Here is a 13,922-nt window from a genome sequence, read left to right on the forward strand (position 1 = left end):
GAAAGTAGCCACAGACAATATGAAAATAAGTGAGTATGGCCATATAAAAATAAAATTGTATTTCCCAAAACAGATGGTAAAGAGAATGAGAAGACAAGCCGCAGACTGGGAGAAAATATTGGCAAAATATATATCTGATAAAGAACTGCCATCCAAAATATACAAAAAATGCTTAAACTCAACAATAAGAAAATGAACAACCAGATTTTTAAAATGGGCAAAGGACCTGAACAGACACCCTGCCAAAGAAGATATACAGATGGAATATAAGCATATGAAAAGACTCTCCATATCATAAGGCCAGGCAAAGTGGCTCATGCCTGTAATCCCAACAATCTGGGAGGCCGAGGTGGGCGGATCACCTGAGGTCAGGAGTTCAAGACCAACCTGGCCAACATGGTGAAACCCAGTTTCTACTTAAAATACAAAAAAATTAGCAGGGTGTGGTTGCAGGTGCCTGTAATCCCAGCTACTCAGGAGGCTGAGGCAGGAGAATCACTTGAACCTGGGAGGTGGAGGGTGCAGGCAGCCAAGATCGCACCATTGCACTCAGCCCGGACAACAGAATGAGGCTCTGTCTCAAAAAAAAAAAAAAAAAAAGACTCTCCACATCATATATCATCCAGGAAATGCAAATTAAAGTGAGATATCACTAGATACCCATTAGAATAGGCAAAATCCAGAAAACGGACCACATCAAACGCTGGGGAAGATGTGGAGCAACAGGAACTCTCATCATTGCTGGTGGCAATGCAAACTGGTGCAGTCGTTCTGGAAAACACTTTAGCAGTTTCTTACAAAACTAAGCATACTCTTACCATATGACCCAGCAATCATGTTTCTTTGTATTTACGCAAGTGAGTTAAAAACTTTGTTTTGTTTTGTTTTGTTTGAGATAGAGTCTCGCTGCTCTGTCGCCAAGGTGGAATGCAGTGGCACGATCTCAGCTCACTGCAACCTCCACCTCCCAGATTCAAGCTATTCTCCTGCCTCAGCCTCCTGAGTAGCTGGGACTACAGGAGCGCACCACCACGCCCAGCTAATTTTTTTTGTATTTTTACTAGAGACGGGGTTTCACCATGTTGACCAGGATGGTCTGGATCTCTTGACCTTGCGATTTGCCCGCCTCGGCCTCCCAAAGTGCTAGGACTACAGGCGTGAGCCACCGTGGCCAACCGAGTTGAAAACTTTTATCTGCACAAAAACCTGCACACTGATGTTTATGGCAGCTTTATTATTCATCATTGCCAAAACCTGGAAGCAACCAAGATGTCCTTCAGTAAATGAATGAATAAACTGTGAAGGAGGAATGTAAAAGTGAATGGATAAACTGAGGTATATGCAGACAATGAAATATTATTCTGTACTCAAAAAATCAAGCCATGAGAAGACGTGAAAGAAATGTAAATCTCAATTACTAAGTGAAAAAAGCCAATCTGACAAGGCTATATACTCTATGAGCCAACTATATGACATTCTGGAAATGACAAAGCTATGCAGACAATAAAAAAATCAGTGGTTACAAGGGGCGGGGGACAGGAGGGAGAGGTGAATAGACGAAGCACAGGGGAGTGAAACTACTCTGTATGACACAGTAATGGTGGATACATGTCAGTGCCAAGGCACGTGGATCACTTGAGTCCAGGAGTTCAAGACCAGCCTGGCCAACATGGTGAAACCCCATCTCTACTAAAAACACACAAAAAAATTAGCTGGGCATGGTGATGCATGCTTGTAATCCCAGCTACTCAGGAGGCTGAGGCATGAGACACTTGAACCTGGGAGGCAGAGGTTGCAGTAAGCTGAGATTGCGCCACTGCACTCCAGCCAGTGGAATGACAGAGCAAGACTCTGCCCAAAAGAAAAAAATTAAAGAGTGAACCCTAACATAAATTATGGACTTTGAGTGACAATGATGTGTCAATGTAGGCTCATCATTCTAACAAATGTACCACTCTGGTGGGGGATGCTGACAGTGGGGAAGAGGGTATGGTATGTATGTTTGGGGTAACCTAAAAGTGCTCTAAAAAAAAAAATCACAGCAGATTTCACCCAGCAAAAACAAACAAACAAACAAACAAGAACACCAACAAAAAAGCAGGTGGCAGGCTGGATTTGACCTGCAAACTCTAGTTTGCTATGTTATCATCCCTAATATCTTACACATCAACATTACTAAATGACTTTTGTTTCCTCAAATATGTCACGTTCTCTTACTCCGCCTTGCCTTCGCTCATGCTGTACCCTCTGCTTGCCGTGACATCCCTGACCCCCACTTCGTTGGTCAGGCAAACTCCTTCAAAATACAGTTCAAGTGTTGGAGGTCTTCCCCAAATCCCCCGGGCAGATCTAGGTAATGTCCCACTACATTCTTCTTGCATGTGTATACACCATCACCATGGATCCATCACACTAGACTCTAAGTGTCATCCATGCATCTGTCTCCTACTGGAGACACTCCCTGATGTCAGGGACCCTGACTTTTCATCTTTTAATCACCACGACCTAGCTCAGAGCCTCACATTCATGTATATCAAATGAATATTACCTTCAACAGCAGAGATTTGTCTTCCTTCCTTCTAGTTTATAACCAGTTTCCTGGTGCACACCACATCTGGCGTTATAAACATCTCTCTAGGCTCATACAGAATAAATGCCAAATAAATACCTATTCAATAAATAAATGTATAAGGTACCGTGTATCATTTTAATTGATGCAAAATTAATAAACCAATGTATAAATGAATGTGTAATTAATCTCCATGATTTTTTTTTTTAAGAGACAGGGTCTCCCTGTGTTGCCCAGGCTGGAGTGCAGTGGCATGATCGTAACTCATTGCAGCCTCAAACTCCTGGTCTCAAGCGATCCTCCTGCCTCAGCTTCCCACACAGCCACCATGCCCAGCCATGATTACCTGTCAATGTCTGGCTTGGAGAATGCAGTGGGATGCCTGATCACTGTCTCAATACTATTCCATATTTACCAATTGCTCAGAAGAAAGCCCTGCCTATAAGCAGGGACTTTGAGCATGGACTATGTCTTAATTATCATTGAATGAATAAATAAATAAATAATAAATAAATAAACAAGATTTACTCCATTGTCTTCCCCAGCTACAGAAATGAGGCAATAGCCAGATTTTAAGCATAAGCTATTACATGAGAGGGCTTTCCTGCTGACAGGGCAACATCTCTAAATAACTGCAGCTCCCAATCAAGCAGCCTTTAGTCACCTCAGTGGAAGGAGGGGTGGCAACCGCCAGCTGACAATGACTGTGAGAATGGCCTAGTGCCCAAGGCTCAGATCCCATCCACCCTCCACCCCTCCTCCCTGCTAGCTCTGCTTCCCAATTCTCCCGGCCCTCCCAGGACTTCCTGAAGTGTTCACAGTGGACTCACACCCGCCTGAGTTTATTTTTCTTTCCTTTCTGGGATAGGCTGTCTGCAGACACAGTTGATGATCTATTTAGAGCTCACCAGAGACGGTTAGGCTTTATAAGTCTCCGAGATTACAGATCTTTTACATCTTCAGAGGCCTTTAATGCCAAGGCAAGGGAGCCAATAAATCTGATATGTTTTCATCAAAGCAGGGCAAAAAAGAAGAGTACAGGAGGGAGAAAGAAAACTATCTAAGAGGCTCTGAAACTTTTCCATGTAAAAAAATCACTGGGAAGGACATGTTAAAATGCAGATTGTGACCAACATTGGCCACCACTGAGAGCTGATGATGGCCACCAGCAAATTCAAGGTCCCCAGCCCTACACGCACACACAAACACATATACACACACACTCTATCTCATGCACGTTCACATGCACTCTTAAACAAAATAGCTTAAATACATATACACATTAAGAAAGGAAAATAAATTGTTCAAGCCTCTATATATAGTTTTTTTGTTTGTTTGTTTTTTGTTTTTTGAGACAGCATCTAGCTCCGTTGCCCAGGCTGGATTGCAGGGGCTCCATCTTCGCTCACTATAGCCTCAAACTCCTAGGCTCAAGCAATCCTCCCAACTCAGCCTCCCAAAGTGCTGGTATTACAGGCATGAGCCATTGTACCTAGCTATAGTAGACAGCTTCTTTTTTATTTTATTTTATTTTTTTTTTTTTTGAGATGGAGCTTCGCTCTTGTTGCCCAGGCTGGAGTGCAATGGCGCGATCTGGGCTCACCACAACCTCCGCCTCCTAGATTCAAGTGATTCTCCTGCCTCAGTCCCCCAAGTAGCTGGGATTACAGGCAGGTACCACCACGCCCGGTTAATTTTGTATTTTTCTTTTTTTTAGTAGAGACAGGGTTTCTCCATGTTGGTCAGGCTGGCCTCGAACTCCCGACCTCAGGTGATCCACCCGCCTCAGCCTCCCAAAGTACTGGGATTAAACCCAGTCCATGCGCTGAGCCATGGTGCCCAGCCAACAGCTTCTACTAAGATCCTTTACATTAATCCCTATTAATGAAAAATTTTATGAACCAAAAAGAAAATTAAATGCATTCTTCTCGTTTTTTGTTGTTGTTGTTGTTGTTCCATTTCCCTGTATGACTATGGAAATTTTACTGAGATTCTAGACAGAAGCACCAGATATTCAAGCCAGAGGAAATCGTGAGGTGCTAGGAGGAGCAGCTCCACTCACAGACAGTCCTGTGGGCTTCATTCCAACTTGACTCCCTGCTATGGTTTGGATGCAGCTTGTCCCCACCAAAATTCATGTTGAAATTTGATTCCCAATGTGGCAGAGTTGGGAGGTGACACCTAGTGTTTGGGTCATGGGAGTGGATCCCTCATGAAAAAATTAATGTCCTCTCACGGGGGTGAGTGAGTTTTCTCTGTTGGGAACCCACAAGAATGTGGTATTAAAAAGAGCCCGGCCGGGCACGGTGGATCACGCCTGTAATCCCAGCACTTTAAGAGGCCGAGGCAGGCAGATCACCTGAGGTCAGGAGTTCAAGACCCACCTGACCAACATGGAGAAACCCCATCTCTACTAAAAATACAAAATTAGCCAGGCAGCTACTCGAGAGGCTGAGGCAGGAGAATAGCTTGAACCTGGGAGGCAGAAGTTGCGGTGAGCTGAGATCGCACCATTGCACTCCAGCCTGGGCAACGAGAGTGAAACTCCATCTCAAAAAAATAAAAAAACTAAGAAAAATAAATTAAAAAATTAAAAAGACCAGGCACAGTGGCTCACACTTGTAATCCCAACACTTTGAGAGGCCAAGGTGCATGGATCACCTGAGGTCAGGAGTTTGAGACCAGCCTGACCAATATGGTGAAACCTGTCTCTACTAAAAATGCAAAAATTAGTCAGGCATGGTGGCGTGTGCCTGTAGCCCCAGCTATTCGGGAGGCTGAGACAGAAGAACTGCTTGACCCCAGGAGGTGGAATTTGTAGTGAGCCGAGATCGTGCTACAGCACTCCAGCCTGGGTGACAGAGCAAGACTCCATCTCAAATAAATAAATAAATAAATAAATAGAGGCTGGCAGCAGGTGTGGAGCCTGGCACACACCTGTAGTGCCAGCTACTTGGCAGGCTAAAGCAAGAGGATCACTGGAGCCTAGGATTTTGAGGCTGCAGTGAGCTGTGAGTGTGCCATTGCACTCTAGCCTGGGTGACAGAGCAAGACTCTAAATATATATTTGGTTTGAAGAAGAATAAAATAATGAACACTTGGGACCCATCACCCAGGCAAAGTAACAACATGACCAGTACCTTAGAAACTTTCTTTGTACTCTTTCCTCATTATACCTGTCTTCCTCCTCCCAAGATAACCACCCTCCTGAACTCAGAGTTCATTATTCCTTTTTTTTTTTTTGATGCAGAGTCTCACTCCGTCACTTAGGCTGGAGTGCAGTGGTGCAAACTCAGCTCACTGCAACCTCCACCTCCCGGGTTCAAGTGATTTTCCTGCCTCAGCCTCCCAAATAGCTGGGATTACAGGTGCATGCCACCATGCCCAGCTAATTTTTATATTTTTAGTAGAGAAGTTGTTTTGCCATGTTGGCCAGGCTGATCTTGAATTCCTGACCTCAAGTGACCCACCCACCTCGGCCTCCCAAAATGCTGGGATTACAGGCATGAGCCACCACACCCAGCCCCATCCATTTTTTACAGTTTTACTGCCTTTGAAGGTACGCATACAACATGTATTGTTTGACTTTGCATTTTTCATCTTTCTACATATGACATCATACTACACACTGTTTTCTATGACCTGCTTCTCTTATTCAACATTATGTTTCTAAGATTTTACCATATGGATATAACCATCTTTCACCTATTTTTACTATGAGAGAGTATTCCATTATAGGAGTATATGATAATTTATGATATAAACTCTTTCTTTACACAATCAGACCTCTGATTCCATATTAACATAATCTGTGGGCAAACAAATGTATGCCACATGAATTGCTGGAGGTAGTCTCATGCTGGCTTCCATGTGCCAGACCAGATAATTTTTTTTTTTTTTTAAGACAGAGTCTGACTCTGTCGCCCAGGCTGGAGTGCAGTGGCACGATCTCGGCTCACTGCAAGCTCCATCTCCCAGGTTCAGGCAATTCTCCTGCCTCAGCCTCCCAAGTAGCTGGGATTACAGGTGCACACTACCATGCCCAGCTAATTTTTGCACTTTTAGTAGAGACAGGGTTTCACCATGTTGGCCAGTCTGGTCTCAAACTCCTGACCTCAAGTGATCTGCCCGCCTCAGCCTCCAAGAAAGCTGAGATTACAGGCGTGAGACACTGTGCCCAGGCTTCATCTGATTATTCTTGAAGAGGAGGCAAGATCCTATTAAGAAATGGAGCTGTGAGACCTTGCTTAGCAAGCAAATGGTGCTCTGTGGGATGAGCTTGGAGGAATGAACCCCTCAGACAAAACCCTTTCACAGTTCCAGTTCTACAGCTTTACCAAGCAGGGGAAAGGAGAGGAAAGGGCTGCTTTGACATTGCAGTCTTCACCTTCATGGGCACGTCAGAGCACCTTTGTTTGATCACAGTGAACAGCACCCAAGTCCAAGAAAAACCTACCCTTCAGACAGCAAAAGCTAAATATTTAGTCTGGGAGGCAGCAGGCAGAAGCCCATCATTCTCTCTGCCCCCAGAAAGCAAGGACAGCAAAGGACTGCCCTTGATCCCAAAGGTCTGATTCATCACCTCTCAACTACAGTCCTTGATGTAAATGCACCGGTAACGCCTCACTTCCCAGGCTTAGCAGGGAGGGGGGTAGGTGTGCACAAACGACAGTCTCCAGACACAAAGAAAACCCACTGCCACTTCCACCGAGTGCTCCCGTTGCATAAGGTCCTCTGACTGACATGCCTTATCTCAGTTCATTCCCACAATAACCCTGCAACAACCCTGTGAGGCAGGTGATATCCCCACTTTACACCTGAAAAAAAATGGGCATCTAAGAGGTTTTGTGACTTATCCAAAATCACATAGCAAGTAAGTGACAGGCCAGGATTCGATCTGCATCTCCTGATTCCAAAGCCCTACACCGTTATCCAACAGACTACTCGGCCACCACCTACAATCATAAGCACGTGTGTACAGTGACCTTCATACCTGCAACAGCAAAGTGGAAAGGGGGCTTTAAGGAGGCAAAGAGACAGTCTTTGGGTAATATTTGCAAAAGTGTTTCCTGCTGAATGGCAACAGGTTCCACGTGAGTGCAGAACGAATACTTACCTAAATTGCAGAGGCCCGGGAAAACTCAGACGCTACACGTAGTAAAAGCCTGCAGCAGCTAACAGACTGCAGAGGACTCCGATACGGCTTACACTATCTGGAAGGTACCTTGCTCACCATCTAACTAGCACTGAATGTCTACCACGTGTGATGGGCCAAAATGAATCCGATTTCCTGTTGCAGCCTGGCTGCTGCGACACCAATGACCTGGTGTCATTCTCAACACCAATGACAACAAATAAGTTTTAACAGGATCTCTGAATTGCAAGGTCGATGAACTGGAGGAATTCAGAGACCAGTAAATAGGTCAAGAATTTAGATCCAAACTTGTTAAGAGCTGAATCTGACTTTGAGCCCCAAATTAAGTGATATGGGTGTGTCTGAGACAAATTTTCCAACTCAGCTAAAAGACTAAGATGCAGTTACTAGCACCAAAGCTGAGAAGGCATCACTCTCTAAAGAGTGATTTCACTCAAGTATTCTTCCCTCTCTTAAAGAGTGAAATGTTCAAGTATTCCTCGCCCACCGCTGTTCTAGCTTAAGAAACTGTTTCCTCCAGTTCCAGGTGCCCATCATGGCTTTGTTGACAAAAGATTTGCCAATTACACTGTCATTTGTCACCCCGTGAGACCCAACTATTGTAAGTCACCTACCGAGACACAGAAAACATAACTGGTCTTTGGGAGCGAGGCAACGCCTTTACAGTGACTTGGAAAAAAGAGAATGGGGAAATGCCATCTCTGCTTCTAATAAGGGTACGGAAAAAAGATCCGAATGTACATCTTGTCTTGCTCCCGCCACCTGCCAGTCACTGCAACCTCATAAGCCCATAAAACAATCAAATCAGGAGAAGCTGACGGCTGTCCTCAGAGGGATCTTTTAAGATGCTGCGGGTATTGGCTAAAATCATATTCCATTTCTCAAAGCATTATTCCCCCTCCCTGGGATCTGTTTGGGAAGTTTTTTGGTTTTTTGGTTTTTTTTTTTAACCAAACATAGTCTCACTCTGTTACCAAGGCTATAGTGTAGTGCCTTGTTGCTAGCTCAGTGCAGCTGCAGCCTCAAACTCTTGGGCTCAAGCAATCCTCCTACCTCAGCCTCCCAAGTAGCTGGGACTACAGGCACACACTACCACGCCCAGCTCATTTTTCTATCTTTTATAGAGACCGAGTCTCCCTATGTTGCCCAGGCTGGTCTTGGAACTCCTGGCCTCAAGTGATCCTCCCACCTTGATCTTCCAAAAGAGCTGGAATTACAGGCATGAGCCACTGTGCCTGGCCTCATTTAGGAAGATTTTTACTGCCAGTTACTTACCTACTCTCTGCAGGTAATAAAGATTTACAAACACATTTGTAGTTTGAACTTTTTATTTTCCTCAAAATGTCCTTTAAATATCTGGGGATTTTGCACATGCAATAAACAATAAACAAAGGTGCCAACCCTCTCCCTCATCTCTCTATACTTAGAGTTATTTTCCTGCCTAGATGTTCAGTTACCATGGAAATGAGTTTGCACCACTAACACAGGTATAAAATGGGAATTTCGGTAAATTAAATTATGTCATTTGTAAAATGTATAACAAGTATAATATTTGGACTCTAAGTGTAGGAGGTCTTTTTTTTTTTTTTTTTTTTTTTTTTTTTTTTTTTGAGATGGAGTCTCGCTTTGTCGCCCAGGCTGGAGTGCAGTGGCATGATCTCTGCTCACTGCAAGCTCCGCCTCCCGGGTTCATGCCATTCTCCTGCCTCAGCCACCCAAGTAGCTGGGACTACAGGCGCCCGCCACCACGCCCGGCTAATTTTTTGTATTTTTAGTAGAGACGGGGTTTCACCGTGTTAGCCAGCATGGTCTCAATCTCCTGACCTCGTGATCCGTCTGCCTCGGCCTCCCAAAGTGCTGGGATTACAGGCGTGAGCCACCGCGCCCGGACTGTAGGAGGTCTTAACCAACACTCCAAGGGAACCCTGGGCCACCCCCTAAAGCAGAATGCACGACAGAAAATCTCACAAAGAACCATTGCTCTAAGCATTTCTATGTGTGTCCTGGAAGAATAACTGTGGCAGCAGCACCTGACATACAAAAGAGCAGTCGAGTTTCCTGTTCGACGGTTCTTTGATCCAATAACCTACTTAGCTAGTCCCAATCTTCGTCAAGGAGCCTCTGACCCTTCTAAGAATCCTGAATTCTTTCACAGCCATAAAAAATGAATAAAAAGTAAGCCTATAATCTTAGCTTATGCTAGATTATAGCACAGTGGCTTATGCCTATAATCTTAGCACTTTGGGAGGCCAAGACAGGAGAATCAGTTGAGTCCAGGAGTTTGAGACCAGCCTGGGCAACATGGTAAAATCCCATCTCTAGAAAAATTTAAAAATTAGCTAGGCGTGGTGGCACATGCCTGTGGTCTCAGCGACTTAGGATGCTGAGGTGGGTCTGCATCTTGAGCCCAGGAGGTCAAGCCTGCCATGAGCCGTGATGGTGCCACAGCACTCCAGCCTGGGACAGAGCAAGACCTCATATCAAAAAACAAAACAAAAGAATGAAATCACGTCATGTCCTTTGCAGCGACATAAATATAGCCGGAGGCTGGAGGCCATTATCCTAAGCAAATTAATGCAGAAACAGAAAACCAAATACTACATGTTCTCATTTATAAGTGGGAGCTAAACATTGGGTAAACATGAACACAAAGATAAAAATAATAAACACTGGGGACTCCAAAAACAAGGAGAGAGGAGCAAGGATTGAAAAACTACCAATCAGGTACTATGTTCACTATCTGGGCAATGGGATCATTAGAAGCCCAAACCTCAACATCATGTAATATACCCATGTAACAAACCTGTTCATGTACCCCTGAATCTAAAATAAAAACAAAAATTAAAAATCTAAATTCAATTAAAAAAAAAAAAAAAAAGGATCCTGAGTTCTGGACTCCTCTATTAGCCTCCTTCACCACTGAGTCAGTTACAAGATCTCTGGAAATGTCCAACAGTTTCTACCATAAAATGTTCCCCGCCATGTCCCAACATGTTTTCAATAGCTCTAAGCATCTTCTCAGCTCTTTCTCATAGCCAAGGGGGGTCTTACCGGGATCTTCCACCAAAGCAGTTTGTGCTGGGGGGCTGATGCCGGTTCTCTGGAGCTACCGCTGTTCCACTGGAGTCTCTCGAAGGCGGCTGTGATCCTAGAAAGGAATCAATCACAAGAAAAGACAGAAGCATTGAGGAGCTCAACTCATGTTCGAGATTTGACAGCCAGGAACAGAACTCCCTCTGTGTGTTAGAGTTGCCACCACCACAGGATACGGACATCCAGCAAGCTGCAGCCACCAGAAGGAGAGGAACAGGGACGATCACACAGGATCCAATCCATGCCATGGAGCAGTGGGGCTCAAACCTTGGAAACAGCTTCTCTTCTCCAAGACATTCAAGAGCATCCAAGGCACTTACAAGCAAATTGCCTTATCCATTACATGAATCTCAGCCTCAAAAACATGAGATAGAGAACCAACGCTAACCGTGCAAAGCAGGGGCCAGGAATCGGGGGCATTTCTCCATAACACACCCAGAGAGCTTTTACAAAGCCAAATCAGATCATCATAGTCTTCTGCTAGAAACCATTCAACAACTTTCTGTTTCTCAAGATGAGGTTCAAAATCCCTACCAAGGGCTTCAAGGCTGCACGATCTGAGTTGACCTGTTTCTCCGACCTCACCTCCTCCACTCTCTCTCCTTCTTGCTCCTAATAATCCAACCACACTGACTGCCTCTGTTCCCATCACAGGCCAAGCCACCCCTTCACCCCACACCCCCACCACGGCCTGTCTAAACTCCTTGTCCTCCAGGTCTCAGCTTCCTCAGAGAAACCGTCCCTGATCCCTCAATTTAGATGAGATCTCCCCCAACAAAGTACAGGAATCTCATGCCACCCTGTGGTTTTCACTGATAGCTTTTGTCACAATCACAGCTATGTAATTACCTGTGTGTTTACTCATTTGATGTCTAACTTCCCCTGCCCTCATCAAATAGACTGTAAACCTCAAGCAGTGGAGACCATGTGAATTTGGCCCATTGCCATCCGGCTGGCACCTGGTCTAAGACCTAGTGCATACCAGGGATACAATTATGTATATATGTGTTGAACGAGTGAATGACGCATGTTTTTCTCCAAGCACCAAAGCACCCCAAGCACTGATCAGTGCAGTTAAGGGATTTTTCTCCACAGTCAAGGCCCATCCAGCCACTGAGATTCCAACCAACTGCCCTTGAATTGCAATTCAAATTGCACCCCTTTGAAGCTACAGAAATCCTGCTTGGTGCCTGGAAAGTGCCATGATTACATCACATCTAAGAAAACATTTAATGGGAAAAATTAATGGAGAAACCCAACCCATTTCAGACCTCAGAATTATTCATGAAATAATTTCCTGCTAGATCCAAAGGTGACTAATTTCAGACTAGATCAAAAGAAACAAACTACCAATATTCGGGACAGAGAAGGGGACACTCTCCAAATTCCCAGCTCTGTCTGTATTTTGCTAGTGTGTATCTCTAGGAAAACACAGGGTCCCCTTCCCAACCAATGCCTCTCATAAAAACACCCTCAACCTCCCCAAAAAGTGTAACTGTATTGGGAAGGAAAATGGGCCAAAGTCACATTTGATAAAGATATTTCATTTTCCAAAGTCCACATGGGATGAAAGATGTTTTTCTCTGCTATCAAACCAAACAATTACACAATTTACAGAGTCTGGACATTTACTGTGGCCCTTGATCAGAAAGTGGCCCTTGAAAATTCATGTCGTGATATTGATCCACGGTGCTGAGAAGAGTCGGGGCTAGCTATGGGCCAGGCTGAGTGGTAATCAAACCAAGACGCCTAGTAGAGAACCAAGCTCTCAGCACCTCCTGGCCCCTGCCCAGCCCCACCCTGTCCCGGCACAGCCCTGAGGAGCAGGGCGGCACTCACCGTCTGTCACAGCACTGCCATTAGGCACACTTCCCAGATCAACAGTCGGCCCGTCCAGGAAAATTGTCAGCTCTCCGCCTGAGACAACACTGCCTTTGTTCTCCGTCTGCAGGTTCAGGGTCAGCTGCGTGTTCTCCACTGTGGGGTACAAAAGGCAACATGGATGGGCTAAAGCAAATGCACCCCAAGTTAAGATTCTCTAAATTAGAAGCTCCCATTTCACCTTCGCTGGCTTCCCTGAGAATGCTTTCCCCGCATCTTCAAATTTTGCCTCGTGGCATGGAACAAAGAGTGGGAAGGAATATGTCTAATGAAATCACTGTTGTATCAGGTTGGAGGGGAAGGTGTACTCTTTCTAAACATTTCATATCACCAGATCAGCAACATAATTTCCACATTACTGATGTATTAGTTTGTTTACACTTGCAGGACTGTGAGAAAACCACAGGGATACTGATGATGTACAGATGAAGAAATAGTTGCAAGTAATATCCCCCTGCCCATAGAAACCAAAGAGACCCTAAGGAACTGTCAACAGGAGACATTCTCCATCTGGAGAGGGATTGCAGGGGCTTATTCTTTTCTTATTTGTGCTAAAACATATTGTTGTTATTTTAAATTTTCAATCCTAAAAATGTATTGCCTTGAAATAAGGGAAAAAAGTTACAACAATGAAACTTCAATGCAGGCTAATCGGCCCCATCACTGACTCAAGGAGAGAGAGGTGAAAAGTGGCCCAGAGCACCCTGCCCCCAAGGATACCAGGTAGATTCAGTCCTGTGGGTGACTGTAGCAAAAAAAAACAGAACAAACTGACTGGAGGCAGAAGCACCAAGCCCTAGGCAGGCTAGAAACTGCTGCACACACACCCTCCACCCTGCTACTGAACTTGGCTGTGCTGAATAGCTTCTGTCTAGTTAAGTGTTTAGTCCACACTGAATACTTCAGTTCCCTTCAGTTCAGTCCAGCCAGGAGCTACGGCCTTTAGTTCAGGGCTGTTAAATAACTACCAAAAGGGAATCAGCCTTTATGAGGATTTCCACAGGGTCTGTCCACACCACACCTTACAAAACCAGACCAGGCAAGTGCCACATATCTGAACCTCCCTCCCCACCCGCCCCACCCAGTCCAACACCTTGTTTTATTTCTTAGTTGCTACTGCACGATAATAAGCTATCTTACCTGTTTTCTAGAACAAGGTAGAGTATGTATAAATGTCTCCATAAGCACACTAAGGTAAATTTGAGCATTTTCTACAGATAACCC

At 44.8% G+C, this 13,922-nt stretch overlaps 1 protein-coding gene across 6 annotated transcripts in view; it reads right to left on the reverse strand.

Annotated features, from left to right (window-relative positions):
* WWP2 (WW domain containing E3 ubiquitin protein ligase 2) overlaps positions 1-13,922 on the reverse strand; it is a 181,942-nt gene that overhangs the window by 90,172 nt on the left and 77,848 nt on the right. For all 6 annotated transcript variants that reach the window (XM_021932115.2, XM_031658129.1, XM_031658132.1 and 3 more), the window contains exons 5-6: positions 12,657-12,794; positions 10,776-10,872 (exon numbers count right to left, since the gene is read on the reverse strand). In XM_021932115.2, the coding sequence (XP_021787807.2) occupies positions 10,776-10,872; positions 12,657-12,794 (235 nt within the window). The remainder of the gene's footprint in view (positions 1-10,775; positions 10,873-12,656; positions 12,795-13,922) is intronic.

This window comes from Papio anubis, chromosome 18 (genome assembly GCF_008728515.1).
Source record: "Papio anubis isolate 15944 chromosome 18, Panubis1.0, whole genome shotgun sequence".
In the NCBI taxonomy this organism is placed as follows: Eukaryota; Metazoa; Chordata; class Mammalia; order Primates; family Cercopithecidae; genus Papio; species Papio anubis.